The 25,105-nt window shown below is 54.4% G+C and overlaps 1 protein-coding gene across 5 annotated transcripts; it reads right to left on the bottom strand.

Moving 5' to 3' along the window:
- Nucleotides 1–5,294: 5,294 nt before the first annotated feature.
- On the bottom strand, nt 5,295–25,105 carry med22 (mediator complex subunit 22). 5 transcript variants are annotated; one of them, XM_070863635.1, is made up of 5 exons: nt 24,987–25,105; nt 23,580–23,718; nt 18,750–18,830; nt 13,530–13,738; nt 5,295–7,020 (listed from the first exon to the last, which is right to left on the bottom strand). In XM_070863635.1, exons 2-5 carry the CDS (start codon nt 23,700–23,702, stop codon nt 6,813–6,815), a joined length of 621 nt encoding a protein of 206 aa, XP_070719736.1. In that variant the 5' UTR covers nt 23,703–23,718; nt 24,987–25,105; the 3' UTR covers nt 5,295–6,812. The 5 variants fall into 5 exon arrangements, with proteins under 5 accessions (XP_070719736.1, XP_070719734.1, XP_070719735.1 ...); XM_070863633.1 differs by having other exon boundaries at nt 5,295–7,026; nt 24,987–25,102; XM_070863634.1 differs by lacking the exon at nt 24,987–25,105 and adding an exon at nt 24,708–24,731 and having other exon boundaries at nt 5,295–7,026.

Raw genomic sequence — 25,105 nt, 5'->3', positions numbered from 1 at the left:
TTATTATTCAAAGGAATTCATCTTTGTTTAAACCAGTTACTTGATCAACTGTGCCACCCGTGGCTCAGTGGGCAGCATTTTCTCCTCAGAGTTTGAAGGGTGTAAGTTCGAGCCCCATCTCAAGAGTTGAGCACAAAATCCAGGCCGACACTCCCAGTGCAGTACTGAGGGAGCGCTGCACTGTCAGAGGGGCAGTACCGAGGGAGCGCCGCACTGTCGGAGGGGCAGTACTGAGGGAGTGCTGCACTGTCGGAGGGGCAGTACTGAGGGAGCGCTGCACTGTCAGAGGGGCAGTACCGAGGGAGCGCCGCACTGTCGGAGGGGCAGTACTGAGGGAGTGCTGCACTGTCGGAGGGGCAGTACTGAGGGAGCGCAGCACTGTCGGAGGGGCAGTACTGAGGGAGCGCTGCACTGTCGGAGGGGCAGTACTGAGGGAGCGCCGCACTGTCGGAGGGGCAGTACTGAGGGAGTGCCGCACTGTCGGAGGGGCAGTACTGAGGGAGTGCCACACTGTCGGAGGGGCAGTACTGAGGGAGCGCCGCACTGTCGGAGGGGCAGTACTGAGGGAGTGCTGCACTGTCGGAGGGGCAGTACTGAGGGAGCGCCGCACTGTTGGAGGGGCAGTACTGAGGGAGTGCTGCACTGTCGGAGGGGCAGTACTGAGGGAGCGCCGCACTATCGGAGGGAAGGTACTGAGGGAGTGCTGCACTGTAGGAGGGAAGGTACTGAGGGAGTGCTGCACTGTAGGAGGGGCAGTACTGAGGGAGCGCTGCATTGTCGGAGGGACGGTACTGAGGGAGCGCTGCACTGTCGGAGGGACAGTACTGAGGGAGTGCCGCACTGTCGGAGGGGCAGTACTGAGGGAGCGCCGCGCTGTCGGAGGGGCAGTACTGAGGGGGCGCTGCACTGTCGGAGGGGCAGTACTGAGGGAGTGCCGCACTGTCGGAGGGGCAGTACTGAGGGAGTGCCGCACTGTCGGAGGGGCAGTACTGAGGGAGCGCCGCACTGTCGGAGGGGCAGTACTGAGGGAGTGCCTCACTGTTGGAGGGGCAGTACTGAGGGAGTGCCGCACTGTCGGAGGGGCAGTACTGAAGGAGTGCCGCACTGTCGGAGGGGCAGTACTGAGGGAGTGCCGCACTGTCGGAGGGGCAGTACTGAGGGAGTACTGCACTGTCGGAGGGGCAGTACTGAGGGAGTGCCGCACTGTCGGAGGGGCAGTACTGAAGGAGTGCCGCACTGTCGGAGGGGCAGTACTGAGGGAGTGCTGCACTGTCGAAGGGGCAGTACTGAGGGAGCGCCGCACTGTCAGAGGGCAGTACTGAGGGAGTGCTGCACTGTCGGAGGGGCAGTACTGAGGGAGTGCCGCACTGTCGGAGGGGCAGTACTGAGGGAGTGCTGCACTGTCGGAGGGGCAGTACTGAGGGAGTGCTGCACTGTCGGAGGGGCAGTACTGAGGGAGTGCCGCACTGTCGGAGGGGCAGTACTGAAGGAGTGCCGCACTGTCGGAGGTGCCGTTTTTTTTCAGGTGAAACGTTAAATCGAGGCCTGGCTTCCTTCTTTCCTTCATTCTGTTCCTTCTGCCCATCCTTCCTTTGCTTTTCCCTTATTCTCTCATTCCTTCTCACCTTCTTTCCTCCCTTCCTTCCCAATGTTTTCCATCCTCTCCATACGCTGCCTGTTGGGTTGTGATGTGCAGCTGCTCCAGGTCTGTCAGTAGTTGCGTACTCAGCTGGTGTGTGGGGAAACCGGCTCCCGTGATTCTGGGCTGCTCCTCCACGTCCCCTCACAGAGTTAGCACAAAGCCGACGTCTCCCTGATCGAGGCTGGAAAGACGCTATGGCTTTCACAAAAGGTGCTGGAGAAATGTTCAATGCATGTTTAAAAATTTATTTTTAATAAACAGTCTGTGGAGAAAGCCACAAAATGAGATAGCTGGTAATCAGCCCCGAAGACGCATCTTAATTCAGCGCAAATAATAAGAGTCAAACAGCCTCCGCCTGTGCTATACATCGGAACAGGAGGAGGCCATTCAGCCCCTCGAGCCTGTTACACAGGAACAGGAGGAGGCCATTCAGCCCCTCGAGCCTGTTACACAGGAACAGGAGGAGGCCATTCAGCCCCTCGAGCCTGTTACACAGGAACAGGAGGAGGCCCATTCAGCCCCTCGAGCCTGTTACACAGGAACAGGAGGAGGCCATTCAGCCCCTCGAGCCTGTTACACAGGAACAGGAGGAGGCCATTCAGCCCCTCGAGCCTGTTACACAGGAACAGGAGGAGGCCATTCAGCCCCTCGAGCCTGTTACACAGGAACAGGAGGAGGCCATTCAGCCCCTCGAGCCTGTTACACAGGAACAGGAGGAGGCCCATTCAGCCCCTCGAGCCTGTTACACAGGAACAGGAGGAGGCTATTCAGCCCCTCGAGCCTGTTACACAGGAACAGGAGGAGGCTATTCCGCCCCTCGAGCCTGTTACACAGGAACAGGAGGAGGCCATTCAGCCCCTCGAGCCTGTTACACAGGAACAGGAGGAGGCCATTCAGCCCCTCGAGCCTGTTACACAGGAACAGGAGGAGGCCATTCAGCCCCTCGAGCCTGTTACACAGGAACAGGAGGAGGCCATTCAGCCCCTCGAGCCTGTTACACAGGAACAGGAGGAGGCCATTCAGCCCCTCGAGCCTGTTACACAGGAACAGGAGGAGGCCCATTCAGCCCCTCGAGCCTGTTACACAGGAACAGGAGGAGGCTATTCAGCCCCTCGAGCCTGTTACACAGGAACAGGAGGAGGCTATTCCGCCCCTCGAGCCTGTTACACAGGAACAGGAGGAGGCCATTCAGCCCCTCGAGCCTGTTACACAGGAACAGGAGGAGGACATTCAGCCCCTCGAGCCTGTTACACAGGAACAGGAGGAGGCTATTCAGCCCCTCGAGCCTATTACACAGGAACAGGAGGAGGCCATTCAGCCCCTCGAGCCTGTTACACAGGAACAGGAGGAGGCCATTCAGCGCCTCGAGCCTGTTATACAGGAACAGGAGGAGGCCAATCAGCCCCTCGAGCTTGTTACACAGGAACAGGAGGAGGCCATTCAGTCCCTCGAGCCTGTTACACAGGAACAGGAGGAGGCCATTCAGCCCCTCGAGCCTGTTACACAGGAACAGGAGGAGGCCATTCAGCCCCTCGAGCCTGTTACACAGGAACAGGAGGCCATTCAGCCCCTCGAGCCTGTTACACAGGAACAGGAGGCCATTCAGCCCCTCGAGCCTGTTACACAGGAACAGGAGGAGGCCATTCAGCCCCTCAAGCCTGTTCCGCCATTCAATTAGATCAGGGCTGATCTGTATCTTAATTCCATCTACCCACCTTGGTTCCGTAACCCTTAATACCCTTACCCAACAAAAATGTATCAATCTCAGTTTTGACATTTTCAACTGACCCCCAGCTTCAACAGCGTTTTGGGGGAGAGAGTTCCCAATTCCCAGGGCCCTTTGTGTGAAGAAGCACTTCCCGACATCACCCCTGAACGGCCTGGCTCTAATTTAAGGTTCTGCCCCTTGTTCTGGACTTCCCCCACCAGAGGAAATAGTTTCTCTCTATCCACCCATTTAAAAATTTTAAACAGCTTCAAAATCAAAAAGCAGGAATCTGGGAATCCCTTGCTTGCTTTCTCTCCCACCCCCGGATTTGGGGACTGCAGTTTAGAATCTACTACACGGGTTCAACTTAAATCTTAGCAAACCACGAACTCCATCATGGACTGAGAGTCACTGAACGGGCCTCCTTGCAATTCTAATGACATTGGAGCTCCCTCTCGTGGCTTAGTAGTCAAGTGCAATGCCCAGGTGTACAAGCTAAGGCAGTGCCGCACTGTCAGAGGGGCAGTACTGAGGGAGTGCCGCACTGTCGGAGGGGCAGTACTGAGGGAGCGCCGCACTGTCAGAGGAGCAGTACTGAGGGAGCGCTGCACTGTCGGAGGGGCAGTACTGAGGGAGTGCCGCACTGTCGGAGGGGCAGTACTGAGGGAGTGCCGCACTGTCAGAGGGGCAGTACTGAGGGAGCGCTGCACTGTCAGAGGGGCAGTACTGAGGGAGCGCCGCACTGTCAGAGGAGCAGTACTGAGGGAGCGCTGCACTGTCGGAGGGGCAGTACTGAGGGAGTGCCGCACTGTCGGAGGGGCAGTACTGAGGGAGTGCCGCACTGTCGGAGGGGCAGTACTGAGGGAGCGCCGCACTGTCAGAGGGGCAGTACTGAGGGAACGCCGCACTGTCAGAGGGGCAGTACTAAGGGAGCGCCGCACTGTCAGAGGGGCAGTACTGAGGGAGCGCCGCACTGTCAGAGGAGCAGTACTGAGGGAGCGCTGCACTGTCGGAGGGGCAGTACTGAGGGAGTGCCGCACTGTCGGAGGGGCAGTACTGAGGGAGTGCTGCACTGTCGGATGTGATATTAAACCGAGGTCCCCAACTTCTTTCTCAGGTGGATGTAAAAGATCACTAGTTGCCCTGAGAAGGTGGGTTGAGCCTTCTTCATGAACCACTGGTCGCGGGTTTGATACAAACTGAGGGGCCACTTCAGAGGGCACGTTGGTTTGGGACTGGAGTCACCTATAGCCCAGACCGGGTAAGGACGGCAGGTTTCCTTCCCTGAAGGACAGCAGTGAACTCGTTGGGTTTTTACGACAATCCGACAGCTTCATGGTCACTGTTACTGAGCCCAGATTTTTATTTCATGATATCTTTCCAAACTGACTTCAGATTCTCGAGCTGACCGCGGTGGGAATGGAACTTGCGTTCCCTGGATTACTAGTCCAGGCTTCCCATTGGCAGGCTGCTGTGAAAGTGGCAGCGGGTAGTGTCGATATTAACGGGCGCTAAGTCTGTAACCACTGCCCCGTCAGCACCGATATCGGCAAGTTAAAGATCGACCAAGTCCTTTCCTGCTGTAACGACAGTACAGGCTCAGTGAAGGCCAACGGAACGGCGGGTAAGAGGGCCATCGCGATGGCAAATGTTTGGCTCCTCTCTGGGGGCGACGGTTCGAAGGTCACGAGTTGATCCTAACTGCCCATCCCACGTGTGGACCCAGACGGGTATCTGACAATGGTGGGCACACATGGGAGCGGGAACCCTAGCTGCTCCATCTGCCCCTCCCCACTCTCTCCATAACCCACAGTCCCTACGGCTGACCACAGCCCCTGGGTTAGGTTAAAGCGATCCCACTCAAGAATCCCACAGCCTGCTGACCCCGCGACAATGGCCCTCCGCACCGTGTGTGAGAATCGACAGAACAATGACACAGAAGGAAACGTCTCAGGTTTACGTTTACTGACAACTCCAAAAGTTACACAATGCGCCTTGGCCCATACAGTTCCTGGGTGGGCGAATACTGCAACTGTGTTAAAACAAAGACACTTCCTGTTTTGCCATGTTCTAGTTATCTGACAGTCAGGCCTTGCTGTGCAATACTGTCGTGGGTTACAGTGAGGTCACTTAATCTTCAGGTTTTGCTAACACTTGCTGCTTGGCTCGCTCTGTCTCTCCCTCGCTCTGTCTCTCTCTCTCACTCACTCAGCCTCTCACTCTCGCTCACTCAGCCTCGCTCTGTCTCTCTCTCGCTCTGTCACTCAATCTCTCTCTCTGTCTCTCTCACTCACACACTCAGTCTCGCTCTTTCAATCTCTCGCTCTGTCACTCAATCTCTCTCGCTCTGTCTCTCTCTTGCTCTGTCTCTGTCACTCACTCACTCAGTCTCGCTCTCTCAGTCTCTCGCTCTCGCTCTGTCTCTCTCTCTCGCTCTGTCTCTCTCTCGCTCTGTCACTCAATCTCTCTCTCTGTCACTCAATCTCTCTCTCTGTCTCTCTCACTCACACACTCAGTCTCGCTCTTTCAATCTCTCTCTCTGTCACTCAATCTCTCTCTCTGTCTCTCTCACTCACACACTCAGTCTCGCTCTTTCAATCTCTCGCTCTGTCACTCAATCTCTCTCGCTCTGTCTCTCTCTTGCTCTGTCTCTCTCACTCACACACTCAGTCTCGCTCTCTCAGTCTCTTGCTCGCGCTCTGTCTCTCTCTCTCGCTCTGTCTCTCTCTCGCTCTGTCACTCAATCTCTCTCTCTGTCTCTCTCTCTGTCTCTCTCTCACTCACACACTCAGTCTCGCTCACAGTCTCTCGCTCTCGCTCACAGTCTGTCTCGAGCTGAAACAGTTTATGACTAAGAGAGACTGTGAGATTTCCTACTCTACGCTTCCCTGCTCCCCTTGTCCCCTTGTCTGTTTCAGCCATCGCCTCCCAGCTTCTAACTCACAGCTGTAAAATAAGAAAACAAAAGTGTTGGCGTTACATTTACTTGTGCCGCGCCCCAGTCACAGCCGGGGGTCGCAATCAGTCTGACGCAGTGACGCCTGCAATCGGCATCGAATCGCGGGCAAAAATAAATACATTTCAAACACGAGAAGGTGAAAACGCAGAGTGGGTCGATCGACATCAGAAAGAGAAAAGACGGACTTGGGGGGGGATGGGGGGATCTGGGCCGAGGGTGGGCTTTGGCTAAACGCCCGTCTGTTTCACCACACCCGCAATCGGCTGCCCGCCCCGCCAACCTTTCTCTTTCAGATGCTGCAGACCCGTCTGGTCCGCGCCTCACTCCCGCCGGCAGCGTGTGGTGAGTGGTCCGGCTCGGGTCCTGTTCCACTGCGGCGTCCGATACCTTTGCCCGTCCGAAGCGCCGATCTGTTCCAGCATGGGAGGGGAGGCCCGCGGGAGGAGGAGTGGGGGGGGGGGGTCTTTCCTGCAGCACGCTCCCCCCCCGCCCCCCCCCACCCCTCACACGGGGTCGGCGCTGCCCGCTCCGTGCCCGTTCACCTGCGGCTGCGAGGTAGCGCTGCCCAGAACCGCTCCGCCGTCGGCCTCTCCTCCCGCCACGGGCACCACCATCTCCGTTGCCATCTCCTCCTCGGGCGTGGTGGCCCCCTCCTCCTCCTCCCATCGCCGGAACGCCTCGCACAGCGGGAGGTCGGCACCGTCCCACAGGCTGTAGCTTGTCGGGAACAAGGGTAGTGTGAGAAAGAATAGCAACGTTTGTCAGAGCAAGGCAAGAGAACGGCACAAAATAAAGGGAGAGAGAGAGAGAGAGAGAACTTGCATTTATATAGTGACTTTCACCACCTCAGATCATCCCAAAGCACTTTACAGCCAATGTTGGAGTGCAGTCCCTGTTGTAATGTGGGAAACGCAGCAGCCAATGTGTGCACAGCAAGCTCCCACACACAGCACTGTGACAACAACCAGATCATCTGTTTTATTTAGTGATGTTGATTGAGGGATAAATATTGGTCCCAGGACACCGGGAAAAACTCCACCATCTCCTGACCGACCTCCCATCTTCCACCCCCCCCCTAAACTTCAGCTCACCCCAAACTCTTCTGCCCCATATCCGATCTCGCACCAAGTCCCGTTCAACCATCACCCCCTGTGCTCGCTGACCTACATTGGCTCCCGGTCCGGCAACGACTCGATTTTAAAATCCTCATCCTTGTTTTCAAATCCCTCCGTGACTTTCGCCCCTCTCTATCTCTGTAACCAGCTCCACAACCTTCCGAGATCTCTGCGCTCCTCTAATTCTGGCCTCCTGCACAGCCCCGATTTCCATCGCTCCATCATCGGTGGCCGTGCCTTCAGCTGCCGGGGCCCAACGCTCTGGAACTCCCTCCCTAAACCTCTCCCTCTCCCTCTCGCTCCTCCTTTGAGACGCTCCTTAAACCTCCCTCTTTGACCAAGCTTTTGGTCACCAGTCCTAATATCGTCTTATCCAGATCAGTGTCAAAATTTGTCTGATATTGCTCCTGTGAAGCACCTTGGGATGTTTTACTCTGTTAAAAGCACTATATAAATACAAGTTGTTGATGAATGTGGGTTCCCGGTTAGAAAATCAGCCATAAAACAGTCCACAGTCTATCACAGGCCCCGTCATACACTCCCAGGGCAGGTACAGCACGAGGTTAGATACAGAGTAAAGCTCCCTCTACACTGTCCCATCAAACACTCCCAGGGCAGGTACAGCACGGGTTAGATATAGAGTAAAGCTCCCTCTACACTGTCCCATCAAACACTCCCAGGGCAGGTACAGGGGGTTAGATACAGAGTAAAGCTCCCTCTACACTGTCCCATCAAACACTCCCAGGGCAGGTACAGCACGGGGTTAGATACAGAGTAAAGCTCCCTCTACACTGTCCCATCAAACACTCCCAGGGCAGGTACAGGGGGTTAGATACAGAGTAAAGCTCCCTCTACACTGTCCCATCAAACACTCCCAGGGCAGGTACAGCTCTGGTGTTGGTGGGCTATTTAACTAAGTGGGGCATAGTTTTAGAATAAGGGGTCGCCCATTTAAAACTGAGATGAGAAGGAATTTCTTTTCTCAGAGGGTTCTGAATCTGTGGAATTCTCTGCCCCAGAGAGCTGTGGAGGCTGGGTCATTGAATATATTTAAGGCGGAGATAGACAGATTTTTGAGTGATAAAGGAGTTAAGGGTTATGGGGAACGGGCGGGGAAGTGGAGCTGAGTCCATAATCAGGTCAGCCATGATCTTATTGAATGGCGGAGCAGGCTCGAGGGGCCTATGGCCGACTCCTGCTCCTATTTCTAATCACAGCCTGTCATCAGCCGGCATGCAGTGGGAGTCACAGCAGATCAGTACTTGTGACCCCGGCTAATCTTCCCTAAGCCAGAGACACATAGAAAGCCAACAGTAGCAATGCTCGCCCTATCCCCAGCCGCGATCAGGTAACCCAGCAGAGCCCGGGGATAAAAACTCGGGAGTTTTTTGGGCCTTTGTCGACTCGGTAACTCACTGAAGCAGTTACTGAATGAAACCATCCCAGGAGCTGGTCTGTTGATTCAGAGTAAAAGGTCAGCTGAAAGTTAACTCAAGTTTGAAAGGCAGAGTGAGCAAGGCAGGAGCAAAGCAGGTGGAACTTCAATTAGATGAGGTGATGTGAAACAGAAACACAGACATTGAAATCGGTGATCTGTATGATTTTAACTTTATTTATGAGTATTTAAAATGTTTAAAGTGGGATGCTGGAATGTTTACTTGAATGAAGTATGCAGCTTTTAAATTATATATAAATCTTAAAACAAAAATGAACACAGATACAGAGATAAAAACAATTTTTGTTTGTAAAATGTCGGGAACAGTGAAGAAGGCACAAGGTGTAACAGCAATTATTGTTTGTAACATTCACCTGGACATCACTACTGGACGGTTCCGGGAATTCAAACAGATTACGTCTCTCTGTCCGCACTCTAAATCGTTACAGTCCTGGGCGGGCGTCTGACTGACAACAGCCGTTTAATTTAAAGCTTGTGTTTCACGGAAATAGAATCAGCCGTGTGTGAAGGAGGAGGTCACACTGATTTTACAAAGTGGGTCGAGGTACTTTGCAGGGGTTCCACCAACGTGCCCTTAAGCTGCGTGGCTGCACACTCTGGAGCTCCCATGCACATAGCTCATCCCTTTTAAATGGGAAGAAATGCACATGCATGGAATTCTGAATGGGCTGTGCACCCCAAGAAAAATTAATGGGGACATTGGTTTTCATGAGCTCCTGTTCTCTCATCTCACACTCCACTCCACTCACCCCGAACAGCTGTTCTTCCCCCCCCTCCCCTCCCGAGAGTACCGGCTCTTGCTGGGGTATGGATACGCAGCACTCTGGTATCCATCCCCGGGTGATAACCTATTTGGCTGTGGGTGGCATCACAGCCGAATCCAATGCTATTCCCGCCCGATTGTGTGTGTGCGCAGACTCTCACTCTCTCCAGCAGGAGTTACTGAGGCCGGATAGTGATCAGGGGCGGGAAACCGTGGCACATTTCCTGCACACCCTCCCCCGCCTGGGGTACTGAGGCTGATTGTAGCCGCTGCTGCTGCTCTGGCTGGGGTCAGTGGACTGGGCACAGGCCAGGCATGGAACCTAGGACTCTCTAGTCTTGTGTGGCTGGGAATTCACCCCGAGCCGAGCAGTATTTTATAGCCCAGGATAGAAGCTCCAGTCCCCAGTCTCCAGTCCTCCAGTCCCCCAGCACCAGCTCCCCCCAGTCTCCAGCCCAGTTCAGCTCCCTCCAGTCTCCAGCCCAGCTCCCCCCAGTCTCCAGCCCAGCTCCCCCTAGTCCCCAGCTCCCAGCTCCACCCAGTCTCCAGCCCAGCTCCCCCCAGTCTCCAGCCCAGCTCCCCCCAGTCTCCAGCCCAGTTCAGCTCCCTCCAGTCTCCAGCCCAGCTCCCCCAGTCCCCAGCTCCCTCCAGTCTCCAGCCCAGCTCCCCCTAGTCCCCAGCTCCCCCCAGTCTCCAGCCCAGCTCCCCCCAGTCCCCAGCTCCCTCCAGTCTCCAGCCCAGCTCCCCCCAGTCTCCAGCCCAGCTCCCCCTAGTCCCCAGCTCCCAGCTCCACCCAGTCTCCAGCCCAGCTCCCCCCAGTCCCCAGCTCCCCAGCTCCCAGCTCCCCCCAGTCTCCAGCCCAGTTCAGCTCCCTCCAGTCTCCAGCCCAGCTCCCCCCAGTCTCCAGCCCAGCTTCCCCCAGTCCCCAGCTCCCCCCAGTCTCCAGCCCAGCTCCCCCCAGTCTCCAGCCCAGCTCCCCCCAGTCTCCAGCCCAGCTCCCCCCAGTCTCCAGCCCAGCTTCCCCCAGTCCCCAGCTCCCCAGCTCCCCCCAGTCTCCAGCCCAGCTCCCCCCAGTCTCCAGCCCAGCTCCCCCCAGTCTCCAGCCCAGCTCCCCCCAGTCTCCAGCCCAGCTCCCCCCAGTCCCCAGCTCCCCCCAGTCTCCAGCCCAGCTCCCCCCAGTCCCCAGCCCAGCTCCCCCCAGTCCCCAGCTCCCAGCTTCCCCCCAGTCTCCAGCCCAGCTCCCCTCAGTCTCCAGCCCAGCTCCCCCCAGTCTCCAGCCCAGCTCCCCTCAGTCTCCAGCCCAGCTCCCCCCAGTCCCCAGCTCCCCCCAGTCTCCAGCCCAGCTCCCCCTAGTCCCCAGCCGCCCCCCCCCCCTTTCCTGACTCCCAGTTGCTGAGCACCAAAGTTGCTCCCAGCTGCAATCATATTATGGGATGTAGATGGAGCACAACACTTGGATATTATAGGATGCATGTGGAATATTCTGGGATGTGCAGCTAACTCAGACGGATATTATGGGATGTCCAGTTAAGTGACCACTTTGACATTAATGTTGCATAACACTGGAATATTATGGGACGTGTAAGTGATATTCTGTGATGTACAGGTGGATTGGATCTTTGCATGTAACACACGTGTTAGAGCACTGCTGGTATTATGGGATGTCCTGGAGTGGGAGTGGAAGGAGGAGGTTCTCAATTGCAGTCCGTCAACTTTACCACCGGTCAAACTGGGCTTTGCTTGTGTCTGGCAGCTTTAGAAACAATCCGATAATAGCATCAAAGTGTAAAGGTGTATTGTATACATCTCCCTGCGATGACAGGTGTAATGTACGCACCTGGCAGGTTTGTGGAGCTGCTGTGTTGGGTGACTTAGCCAGTCACGTGATGTTCACAAGCCTCAATAAAACCCCAGCCAGTTGGGTTCAGGGATCCACGATGGGGCAGGTGGTTGTGAGCCTGGTGGATGAACTGGTAATGTGTCGTGTGATTGTTAAACCTTTTGTTAATAAACCAACTAGTTCTTAACAGCAATGTGTTGCTATGAATTCTTAAGCAAAGATCCCTTGAAGCAAATACATTATTAGAGGGTTGTCCTATGAGGAGATTGTGTAGATTGGGCTTATCGTCTCTGGAGTTTAGAAGAATGAGAGGTGATCTCATTGAAATATACAAGATTCTGAGGGGGATTGACAGGGTAGATGCTGAGAGGTTGTTTCCCCCGGGCTGGAGAGTCTAGAACCAGGGGTCACAGTCTCCAGATAAGGGGTCAGCCATTTAGGACTGAGATGAGGTGAAACTTCTTCACTCAGAGGGTGGTGAATCTTTGGAATTTTCTACCCCAGAGGGCTGTGGATGCTCAGTTGTTGAGTATATTCAAGACTGAGATCGATAGATTTTTGGATTCGAGGGGAATCGAGGGATATGGGGAGCGGGCGGGGAAGTGGAGTTGAGGTTGAAGATCAGCCGTGATCTTACTGAATGGCGGAGCAGGCTTGAGGGGCCGTATGGCCTACTCCTGCTCCTAATTCTTATGTTCTTATTGTATAGAAAGGTATTTTGTTGAAGTGATTATTGTCCCTCGTGACCCCATGTGATGCTGGTTACGGTTAAATCAGACGGAACGTCCGTATAACCGGCCTGTGTCTTTAAGGCCACAATGTCGTATTACTGCAAACGGGCAAATATTTCCCCCATCACGTGATACAGAAGTTGGCATTAGACACGCTGTGACGTCCAACATGTGCGTGCATACGTAACTGGTTTATGATTATTATATTTATAGACAGATATATAAAATGTTAATAGATATAAAGGATCTGTTATTAAATCTGGGAACGATCTTTAAAATAAAATTCCAGTTTGTGATGTAAAAATTCTCAAGATTATCGTAACGATATAACCAGGGCAGGAAGTATCGTCTTAAAATGGCCGCCTCGTCCAGAACAGCATTGACGGAACTTTGCCGCCGCATCACGTAAAAGGTACATTCTAAACGTCAATGTCCTCGACACACACAAGGAGGCAGGAACTCCTCGAGCAGGTGCTGGTGCCGAGGGAGCTTCTTCAGAATGGCACTTGGGAATGTTTTAGCGAGACGCGTCGTGCCTGAGAAGGTTTAAAGATTCACCGAATTCCGAGCTTCCTTGTGTGGGGTTTGTTTTTTTTTTTATAAGCAGCCTCTTTACGACATGCCTGCCTCCCCGTGGTTTCACTTGCGAGGAATCAGCACGTCGCCTTCGACAGACACGGGCCGGGGGAAAGTCCTTCGGGCACTCACAGCGGTTTCCAGCCGTGCGTCGGGAGTTTGCTTTGATTACAAGTAGAGCTGGAGCGAGGAGGAAGGGATGGATGTAAATAAATAACAGCAGAAGCCCACGCCGCCCCCGCTATAACACTGCACACAATGCCCGGGGGTACCGACTGCTCAGGGCTGCTTTCCTACACACATCGCATCAGATCAGGGCTGTTCTCCACTGATGATCGGGTGCGCTAAAGGGCGTTTCGAATGGCCCCACCCAACTAGAAGCCATCGGAAGGAAAGAAAGACTGGCATTGTTAGCGGGTGGCAGAGGGGGCTGTGGGGAGATGACCAGAAGCGTGACGGACGGGCAGAGTTTAAGTATGAAGATACCCCTCCTCTACTCAAGGAGATATATACACGCCGTGGAATATGTAACCAGAGTGTTGCAGCGTAATCACGTGGGAGAGTGTTACAGTGTCGGAGCGTGTCACGGTGTGGGTTATGGGGAGAGTGTGACATTGTGAGACTGGGTCAGTGTTACAATGGGGCGCTGCAGTCCATGGGCTGCTGACAGACAGGTTCTCGAGGCTGTGCTGCGGGGGGTGAGGGGGGGGGGGGGGGGGCAGTTCTGTGCTATTTGTACCTGGAGGAGTAATATTCTTCTTCCAGCTCGTACAGATCGACGGCAATCTCGTCTCTCAGGGTGACCAGCTTCTTGTCGCACTCCTCCTGCAGGCTGCGTAGCTGCTGCTTCCGCTGGTTGATGGACTCGTTCACCGAGGGGAAGTCATTGAGGATCAGGAACTGCTTCAGGTCTGACACCAGCTTCATCAAACTCTCCCCGGCACGCACCTAACACCCGGGCGGGGCAGAAACAAGAGCCTGAATCATCAATCCGATCAGGGCCAATCTGTACCTTAACTCCATCTCCCCGCACTGGTTCCATAACCCTTAATACCCTCGCCCAACACAAATACATCAATCTCAATTGACATTTTCAATTGACCACCAGCCATTTTGTGGGAGAGAGTTCCCGATTCCCACTGCCCTTTGTGTGAAGAAGTGCTTCCTGACATCACCCTGAACGGCCTGGCTCTAATTGTAAGGTTCTGCCCCTTGTTCTGGACTCCCCCCACTCCTTATTTTTATATTTCCATTATAAACAGTTATGTCCACATTTATAATGGCCTTGAAATCCCGGATGCCCCCCGGTCCGTACGGAGTGTGTACAGACCCGGGGAGGTATCGCAAAAGCCGCTTTCCGATCGTTAAGTTCTGGCTTGACAGATCGCCAGTTGTGCCCAGAACATTCACATGGGCACGACTGTGGTATTTGCCCATCTCTTGCCCAGCGAGTGTCCTTAAAACTCTTGCATCTGGTAAAAGCAGGCACATAGCGTACTTTTACCAGCATAAGAGTTTTAAAACATATTAAAAAAAATGTAAAAATAACATTTAAAAACACATTTTTATGTTAAAAACCCTGCCCACTAAAGTAAGTTTATTTTAAACCTTAATTACAAAACTTTTTTAAAAATCGGAAAAATATATCTTTTTCTAAGACAGTTATTAACTTTCATTTCAATTAAATTTAATTGTGAGATGTGTTTTTTATTTTTTATGTTGCGTTTAGTGTGTTTGGTTTTTGTTTTCTCATTCATAGCAATGAGAACTGGTAGATACGGAGTTCTCATTGTGATTAATGAGAACACAGTACCCGATTGGTTGAGCAGTCACACGTGACTGCACCGTCTCCGTGGGAACCTGGAGGACGGGAGCGCGTTTCGCAGTGCGGGACGAGAAGGCCTCCCCACCGGAATCCCACGCTCCTCCGGGACCCCCAGGTAAATTCATAAAAATTCTCCGGTCAGAGGCGTTTGTCCGAAAGAAGCCTCCAACCAGAATTTCAGGGTCAATGGGATTTACCTCTGTAAAATACACCGCCCACAATGGTGAGAGGCTGTAATTACAATGCGAGTTTACATAGAAAGATTCCATTATAAATGTGGACATGGGAATTTATAACAGCAAACGTTGAGGGGAAGTGTGGACTGATGTAATATTTTGAACATATTTTATAAATATTAATTACTGTTATTATGCAGACTGGTTTCCTGCCAATTTGCTATTGACTATTACAAGGGTCACCTTTACTCAAGTTTTATAAATTCACAACACAATGGCCAGAGAAAGCTCTAAATGCAGCGAACCAGGGACCCAGAGGTGAAACGGACAATATTATGATCCCCTATACGGCACAGAACTCTGTAATTTAAACATTCCCTTCTCTATACACCTGTGCTCAGTAATTTAAGGTTTTCCGGATTGGTAGGTGTTATTGTGCCAGTCCGGGGTCTCCCACTCTGCATCCCTGGTTAGGGAGGAGTACTCCGACTAGAAGCGTTCCATGTGCGGACATCGGGTGAGCCCTCAGTGGTCGAATAGCCTGCTGACGTTCATCAACAACAACAACTTGCACTTATTAAAGCGTCACAAGGCATTTCACAGGAGACACATAAGGAGATAACAGGACAGGTGACCAAAAGCTTGGTCAATGAGATGTTTTTTTTTCTTAAAGGAGGAAAAAGAGGCGGCGAGGTTTAGGGAGGAAATTCCAGAACTTGGGGCCTTGGCAGCTGAAGGTACGGCCACCAATGGTGGAGCGATTATAATCACTGGTTGAGGTCTGAGCAGGCAGCCAGTACCTGTGGGACCCGTACCCGAGTGAGAGTCAGTGTGTGTGGGACCTGTACCCCAGTGAGAGTCAGTGTGTGAGGGACCCGTACCCCAGTGAGAGTCAGTGTGTGTGGGACCCTTACCCCAGTGAGAGTCAGTGTGTGTGGGACCCGTACCCCAGTGAGAGTCAGTGTGTGGGGACTGTACCCCAGTGAGAGTCAGTGTGTGTGGGACCCGTACCCCAGTGAGAGTCAGTGTGTGTGGGACCCTTACCCCAGTGAGAGTCAGTGTGTGTGGGACCCGTACCCCAGTGAGAGTCAGTGTGTGGGGACTGTACCCCAGTGAGAGTCAGTGTGTGTGGGACCTGTACCCCAGTGAGAGTCAGTGTGTGTGGGACCCATACCCCAGTGAGAGTCAGTTTGTGTGGGACCCGTACCCCACTGAGAGTCACTGTGTGTGGGACTGTACCCCAGTGAGAGTCAGTGTGTGGGGACTGTACCCCAGTGAGAGTCAGTGTGTGTGGGACCCTTACCCCAGTGAGAGTCAGTGTGTGTGGGACCCCTACCCCAGTGAGAGTCAGTGTGTGTGGGACCCATACCCCAGTGAGAGTCAGTTTGTGTGGGACCCGTACCCCACTGAGAGTCAGTGTGTGTGGGACTGTACCCCAGTGAGAGTCAGTGTGTGGGGACTGTACCCCAGTGAGAGTCAGTGTGTGTGGGACCCTTACCCCAGTGAGAATCAGTGTGTGTGGGACTGTACCTCAGTGAGAGTCAGTGTGTGTGGGACCCATACCCCAGTGAGAGTCAGTGTGTGTGGGACCCATACCCCAGTGAGAGTCAGTGTGTGTGGGACCCATACCCCAGTGAGAGTCAGTGTGTGTGGGACTGTACCTCAGTGAGAGTCAGTGTGTGTGGGACCCTTACCCCAGTGAGAGTCAGTGTGTGTGGGACCCGTACCCCAGTGAGAGTCAGTGTGTGTGGGACCGTACCCCAGTGAGAGTCAGTGTGTGTGGGACCCGTACCCCAGTGAGAGTCAGTGTGTGTGGGACCGTACCCCAGTGAGAGTCAGTGTGTGTGGGACCGTACCCCAGTGAGAGTCAGTGTGTGTGGGACCGTACCCCAGTGAGAGTCAGTGTGTGTGGGACCGTACCCCAGTGAGAGTCAGTGTGTGTGGGACCCGTACCCCAGTGAGAGTCAGTGTGTGTGGGACCGTACCCCAGTGAGAGTCAGTGTGTGTGGGACCCGTACCCCAGTGAGAGTCAGTGTGTGTGGGACCCGTACCCCAGTGAGAGTCAGTGTGTGTGGAACCCGTACCCCAGTGAGAGTCAGTGTGTGTGGGACCCGTACCCCAGTGAGAGTCAGTGTGTGTGGAACCCGTACCCCAGTGATAGTCAGTGTGTGTGGAACCCATACCCCAGTGAGAGTCAGTGTGTGTGGGACCCGTACCCCAGTGAGAGTCAGTGTGTGTGGAACCCGTACCCCAGTGAGAGTCAGTGTGTGTGGGACTGTCCCCCAGTGAGAGTCAGTGTGTGTGGGACCCGTACCCCAGTGAGAGTCAGTGTGTGTGGGACCCGTACCCCAGTGAGAGTCAGTGTCTGTGGGACCTGTACCCCAGTGAGAGTCAGTGTGTGTGGGACCTGTACCCCAGTGAGAGTCAGTGTGTGTGGGACCTGTACCCCAGTGAGAGTCAGTGTGTGTGGGACCTGTACCCCAGTGAGAGTCAGTGTGTGTGGGACCCATACCCCAGTGAGAGTCAGTGTGTGTGGGACCTGTACCCCAGTGAGAGTCAGTGTGTGTGGAACCCGTACCCCAGTGAGAGTCAGTGTGTGTGGAACCCATACCCCAGTGAGAGTCAGTGTGTGTGGGACCCATACCCCAGTGAGAGTCAGTGTGTGTGGGACCCGTACCCCAGTGAGAGTCAGTGTGTGTGGAACCCGTACCCCAGTGAGAGTCAGTGTGTGTGGGACCCGTACCCCAGTGAGAGTCAGTGTGTGTGGGACCCATATCCGAGTGAGAGTCAGTGTGTGTGGGACTGTCCCCCAGTGAGAGTCAGTGTGTGTGGGACCCGTACCCCAGTGAGAGTCAGTGTGTGTGGGACCCGTACCCCAGTGAGAGTCAGTGTGTGTGGGACCTGTACCCCAGTGAGAGTCAGTGTGTGTGGGACCCATACCCCAGTGAGAGTCAGTGTGTGTGGGACCTGTACCCCAGTGAGAGTCAGTGTGTGTGGGACCCGTACCACAGTGAGAGTCAGTGTGTATGGGACCCGTACCCCAGTGAGAGTCAGTGTGTGTGGGGCCCGTACCCCAGTGAGAGTCAGTGTGTGTGGGACTCGTACCCCAGTGAGAGTCAGTGTGTGTGGGACCCGTACCCCAGTGAGAGTCAGTGTGTGTGGGACCCATACCCGAGTGAGAGTCAGTGTGTGTGGGACTGTCCCCCAGTGAGAGTCAGTGTGTGTGGGACCCATACCCGAGTGAGAGTCAGTGTGTGTGGGACCCGTACCCCAGTGAGAGTCAGTGTCTGTGGGACCTGTACCCCAGTGAGAGTCAGTGTGTGTGGGACCTGTACCCCAGTGAGAGTCAGTGTGTGTGGGACCCATACCCCAGTGAGAGTCAGTGTGTGTGGGACCTGTACCCCAGTGAGAGTCAGTGTGTGTGGGACCTGTACCCCAGTGAGAGTCAGTGTGTGTGGGACCCATACCCCAGTGAGAGTCAGTGTGTGTGGGACCTGTACCCCAGTGAGAGTCAGTGTGTGTGGGACCCGTACCCCAGTGAGAGTCAGTGTGTGTGGGACCCGTACCCCAGTGAGAGTCAGTGTGTGTGGGACCCGTACCCCAGTGAGAGTCAGTGTGTGTGGGACTCGTACCCCAGTGAGAGTCAGTGTGTGTGGGACCCGTACCCCAGTGAGAGTCAGTGTGTGTGGGACCCGTTCCCCAGTGAGAGTCAGTGTGTGTGGGACCTGTACCCCAGTGAGAGTCAGTGTGTGTGGGACCTGTACCCCAGTGAGAGTCAGTGTGTGTGGGACCTGTACCCCAGTGAGAGTCAGTGTGTGTGGGACCCGTACCCCAGTGAGAGTCAGTGTGTGTGGGACACATACCCCAGTGAGAGCGAGACTGTTCAGGAGCGGAGATACAGGGATGGAGAAACAACAGAGAGGAGGAATGGGTTGAGTTTGACCTGTTCGGTACTTACGATATTTGCCGCTCTCACGTGCATCTCGTAGTGGTCTTGCTCACACTGAGTCGCTCGGGAAACCTGCGTCTCATCTTCAACCTGGAACACAAGGTTGGGCCTCAGGTGGAGATTTTGGATCAGTGTCTCGGGGACTTCACATCAAGCATCCGACCACTCCCCAAACACAGGCGGTTCCTGCAGCCCGGCGGGCAATGAGTGGAGTGGGACACGGGAGGAGGAGGCCATTCAGCCCCTCGAGCCTGTTCCCCCATTCACTCAGATCATGGCTGATCTGTACCTCAACTCCATTGACCTGCTTTGCTCCATGTCCTGTAGCTAATAAAAAATCTATTAGGACATCTGTAGAGAGATTAGAGAAGCTGGTGTTGTTCCCCTTAGAGCAGTGATGGTTAAGGGGAGATTAATAGAGGTGGTTAAAACCATGAGGGGCTTTGATAGAGTAAATAAGGAGAACCTGTTCCCGGGGCAGGAGGGTCAGTAACCAGAGGGACACAGATTGATGATAATTGGCAAAGGAATCAGAGGGGGAGAAGGAGAATGTTTTAACGCAGCGAGTTGTTGTGATCGGGAACGCGCTGCCTGAAAGAGCGGTGGGAGCAGATTCAATAGTAACTTTCAAACCGGGAATTGGATAAATACTTGAAGGGAAGAATATGCAGAGCTGTGGGGAAACAGCGGGGGGAGTGGGACTGATTGGATCGCTCTCTCACAGAGCCGGCACAGGCTCGATGGGCCCAATGGCCTCCTCCTGAGCTGTATCATTCTCTCTCGAACTGAACCTACCTGTCGGTGCCCGTGTGGATGCTCTGATACGGAGTGCCACTATTGCACTGAGAAGGTGTTTACAAACCCCCCGGGCACAGTAACCACCAGCTGGATGGTGGAACAGTTTAATTACCCTCAAAGGGTCAGTGTCTTTATCGGAAAATATATTTGACAAAACCATTTTCGTTTTGTTTATATCAAACATTGTAGGGAGAAGGTGGATAGACTTTGTGCACAGTCCCGGTCTCCGTATTACAAAAAGGATATAGAGGCACTGGAGAAGGTGCAAAAGACATACCAGAACTGAGAGGTTATAATTATCAGGAACGACGGAACAGGCTGGGGCTCTTTGCTCTAGAAAAGAGAAGGCTGAGGGGTGACCTGATAGAGGTCCTTAAAATTATGAAGGGGTTTGATAGGGTGGACATAGAGAAGATATTTCCACTTGTGGGGGAGACCAGAACTAGGGGGCCATTATATAAGATGATCTGTAATAAATCCAATGGTGAATTCAGGAGAAACCTCTTTACCCAGAGAGCGGTGAGAATGTGGTTGAGGCGAATAGTATCGATGCATTTAAGGGGAGCTGGATAGGTACTTGAGAAATGAATAGGATATGGCGATAGGGTGAGATGAAAAGGGGTAGGAGGAGGCTTGTGTGGAGAAGCCAGTTAGGCCGAATGGCCTGTTTCTGTGCTGTACAATCTGTGTAATTTATTTTCTCTTTGGCATCTCAGTTTTCAGCATCACTTGAGCGGAGAGGAAGCTGGAGGGAGGGAGGGTTTCACGCTGAATAAATGGATGGGGAGGTGGGGGCAGTGAGCAACAGAAGCATCATCACCACGGGATCTGGGGCTCGACTCCCGGTCCATGCCCGGGGCAGGGGGGGGCGACAGTGGACGGAGGCTGATAATCTGCATCAGCACCCTGAGTTAAACACATCAGGTTCTCGATCAGCACCCACTGCCCTGCTGGCTAAAGATGGTGCTGGGTATGACCAGCCCAAACTAAAATAATTAAGCTGCTGCCGGACTTTGTTGCTGGGGTTCATGTCCAGTAGTTCGAGGGCTGCAACATTGCAAGAGCAGCAGTTAACATCCCCGTGGCCAAACATCGTCACTCTCTGGGGAAGGATGGGAGGCGCAGGTTGAAATATTCGCTGGAGCTGGGGGGGGGGGATCACGGTTATGACGGGGGGGGGGGATCACGGTTATGACGGGGGGGGGGGGGATCACGGTTATGACGGGGGGGGGGGGGGGGGGGGGATCACGGTTATGACGGGGGGGGGGGATCACGGTTATGACGGGGGGGGGGGGGGATCACGGTTATGACGGGGGGGGGGGATCACAGTTATGACGGGGGGGGGGGATCACGGTTATGACGGGGGGGGGGGATCACGGTTATGACGGGGGGGGGGGGGATCACGGTTATGACGGGGGGGGGGGGGATCACGGTTATGACGGGGGGGGGGGGATCACGGTTATGACGGGGGGGGGGGGATCACGGTTATGACGGGGGGGGGGGGGGATCACGGTTATGACGGGGGGGGGGGGGGGATCACAGTTATGACGGGGGGGGGGGATCACGGTTATGACGGGGGGGGGGGGATCACGGTTATGACGGGGGGGGGGGATCACAGTTATGACGGGGGGGGGGATCACGGTTATGACGGGGGGGGGGGGATCACGGTTATGACGGGGGGGGGGGGATCACAGTTATGACGGGGGGGGGGGGGGATCACGGTTATGACGGGGGGGGGGGGATCACGGTTATGACGGGGGGGGGGGATCACGGTTATGACGGGGGGGGGGGGGGATCACGGTTATGACGGGGGGGGGGGATCACAGTTATGACGGGGGGGGGGGGGGATCACGGTTATGACGGGGGGGGGGGGATCACGGTTATGACGGGGGGGGGGGATCACAGTTATGACGGGGGGGGGGATCACGGTTATGACGGGGGGGGGGATCACGGTTATGACGGGGGGGGGGGGATCACGGTTATGACGGGGGGGGGGGGATCACGGTTATGACGGGGGGGGGGATCACGGTTATGACGGGGGGGGGGGGATCACGGTTATGACGGGGGGGGGGGGATCACGGTTATGACGGGGGGGGGGGGATCACGGTTATGACGGGGGGGGGGATCACGGTTATGACGGGGGGGGGGGATCACGGTTATGACGGGGGGGGGGGGGGATCACGGTTATGACGGGGGGGGGGGGGGATCACGGTTATGACGGGGGGGGGGATCACGGTTATGACGGGAGGGGGGGGGGATCACGGTTATGACGGGGGGGGGGGATCACGGTTATGACGGGGGGGGGGGGGGATCACGGTTATGACGGGGGGGGGGGGGGGATCATGGTTATGACGGGGGGGGGGGGGGGGGGGATCACGGTTATGACGGGGGGGGGGGGGGATCACGGTTATGACGGGGGGGGGGGGGATCACGGTTATGACGGGGGGGGGGGGGATCACGGTTATGACGGGGGGGGGATCACGGTTATGACGGGGGGGGGGGGATCACGGTTATGACGGGAGAATTGAGAAATTAGGGTTTTTTCTCACTGAGGCGGACAAGGTTAAAAGGAGCCCCGTTCGGGGGCTTCGAGACTGCGAAGGTTGTGAGGGGCTGAATATTCAGAGGCTGTGTCCATCGGCACAGATTTAAGACAATCATAAAAGGAATTAAAGGGGAGGTTAGAACATGTTTTTATAGATACGGTGGTCAGAATGTGCGATTCTCGGTCACAAACTGTAGTTGAAGCAAGTCTGTAAATTCTCTTTAAAGGAAATTAAAGCGAGTTGCTGAAAATTAGAAATATTAAAGGGTGCGGGGAGTGAGGGGGAGAGTGGGATTAGACTGTATGGGATATTAAAGAGTGTGGGGAGTGAGGGATTAGACTGGGTGGGATATTAAAGGAGTATGGGGAGTGAGCGGGAGAGTGGGATTAGACTGGGTGGGATATTAATGGGTACGGGGAATGAGGGGAGAGTGGGATTAGACTGGGTGGGATATTAAAGAGTGTGGGGAGTGAGGGATTAGACTGGGTGGGATATTAAAGGAGTATGGGGAGTGAGCGGGAGAGTGGGATTAGACTGGGTGGGATATTAAAGGGTGTGGAGAGTGAGGGATTAAACTGGGTGGGATATTAAAGGAGTATGGGGAGTGAGCGGGAGAGTGGGATTAGACTGGGTGGGATATTAATGGGTACGGGGAGTGAGGGGAGAGTGGGATTAGACTGGTTGGGATATTAAAGGATACGGGGAGTGAAGGGAGAGTGGGATTAGACTGGGTGGGATATTAAAGGAGTATGGGGAGTGAGCGGGAGAGTGGGATTAGACTGGGTGGGATATTAAAGGGTGAGGGGAGAGTGGGATTATACTGGGTGGGATATTAAAGGGTATGGGGAGTGAGGGGAGAGTGGGATTATACTGTGGGATATTAATGGGTACGGGGAGAGTGGGATTAGACTGGGTGGGATATTAAAGGGTGAGGGGAGAGTGGGATTATACTGAGTGGGATATTAAAGGGTGCGGGGAGTGAGGGGGAGAGTGGGATTAGACTGTGTGGGGTATTAATGGGTACGGGGAATGAGGGGAGAGTGGGATTAGACTGTGTGGGATATTAATGGGTACGGGGAGTGAGGGGAGAGTGGGATTAGACTGGGTGGGATATTAAAGGGTGCGGGGAGTGAGGGGGAGAGTGGGATTTGACTGGGCAATTCGTGTGGTGGAAAACACATGCACAGATGTAACGGGCCGAATGGCCTGTTTCTGTGCCAAACCTTGGGAGCACTGTATATAAGCCGGCCCCGAAGGCCTGTTCCTCACTCTGGAGTGTCTTATTAAAGACTGAGGTCACTGTTACTTTAACCTCCCTGTGTTAGGAACACAACAGAAACATTTGACCCTTCCTTCGACTGCCACTGACAGCTGCTGCTGAGATGAGGTTTGATGTTCAGTAATGGTCTTCCCCATTGTTAACGTGGAGTGTGATGTGAATCCTCTCTCAGACAGGCTGTGCTGCCACACTGGGTCTGGTTTGGTTACCACCTACCCGAGCACTTTTGATGATTTCTGTGAAGTTATCCAGAATGGATTTGATGTCATCCTTCAGTCTCTTGTTGTAGGACTGGAGAAGCAGCTCCTTACTCTGGGGCAGTGTGCGCTGCTGTGACATTCTGGCTCCGGACTTCCTGCATCCACACAAGTCAAAACACGCACATTAACACGTCATTGTAACTGTCAGAGCACCCTCTCCCTCACCCGTGGGCGTCACATAAAATAGACCTGTAAGCAAAATTAAAGCCCGTGGGATTAGAGGGGCACTGGCAGCTTGGGTACAAAACTGGCTGAGGGACAGAAAGCAGATAGTGATGAACGGTTGTTTTTCAGACTGGAGGGAGTATACAGTGGTGTTCCCCAGGGGTCAGTATTAGGACCACTGCTCTTTTTGATACATATTAATGAACTGGACTTGGTCACAGTGACACAATTACAAAGTTCATTGCCCGCCAACGTCCGAAATGATGCATGGACCTGGATCTGAGACAGTGACAGGAGTGCGTTAGGCCCATAGTGAAAAACTAAACCGTTGTGATCTGTGCAAGAACCAGGGGTCACAGTCTAAGGATAAGGGGTAAGCCATTTAGGACCGAGATGAGGAGAGACTTCTTCACCCAGAGAGTGGTGAACCTGTGGAATTCTCTACCGCAGAGAGTTGTTGAGGCCAGTTCATTGGATATATTCCAGAGGGAGTTAGATATGGCCCTTACGGTTAAAGGGATCAAGGGGAATGGAGAGAAAGCAGGAAAGGGGTACTGAGGGAATGATCTTATCGAATGGCGGTGCAGGCTCGAAGGGCTGAATGGCCGACTCCTGCACCTATTGTCTATGTTTCTGTGTGACACCGGGGGGGGGGGGGGGGGGTCCGAGGCAGACGTCAACATCTTAGTCAGAAGGATATTGCTTTAAGTCCCACTCCAGAGAATTAGGCACAGACTCCAGCCTGACACTCCCAGCGTAGTGCTGAGGTACGAGAAATCTACGCCCCCGGTTATTGACCCCTCTGTAAGGGAAACAGGTCCATCCTGTCCATCCGTTCTAGGGCCCTCATTATTTTATACACCTCAATTAAATCTCCCCTCAGCCTCCCCAGCCTCCCCTCATCTTCCCCAGTCCAAACCTTGCTGCTCTTCTCCTTTCCCAAAATGGCGTCTGAATATCACGTGGCCCAGTCCGGGTCCTTCTATTGGTTGGTTCCCCAGTCCAAACCTTGCTGCTCTTCTCCTTTCCCAAAATGGCGTCTGAATATCACGTGGCCCAGTCCGGGTCCTTCTATTGGTTGGTTCCCCAGTCCAAACCTTGCTGCTCTTCTCCTTTCCCAAAATGGCGTGTCCTCACTAAGATGGCGTCTGAATATCACGTGGCCCAGTCCGGGTCCTTCTATTGGTTGGTTACTCACCTCTTCAACCTGGCCACGCACTTTGTGCGCGGGCCTCCAGGCGGCTCCCGGTCCAGCAGCGAACGCTCTCCCGCTCCCCGAGCCCGCCCCGCCCCCGCTGGGAAGCCGCTTGCAGCCTC

The sequence above is a fragment of the Pristiophorus japonicus genome, chromosome 20, assembly GCF_044704955.1.
Source record: "Pristiophorus japonicus isolate sPriJap1 chromosome 20, sPriJap1.hap1, whole genome shotgun sequence".
Taxonomy (NCBI): Eukaryota; Metazoa; Chordata; class Chondrichthyes; family Pristiophoridae; genus Pristiophorus; species Pristiophorus japonicus.
Note: the sequence above shows the minus strand (reverse complement) of the source record. Positions and strands in the feature narration are given on the sequence as shown.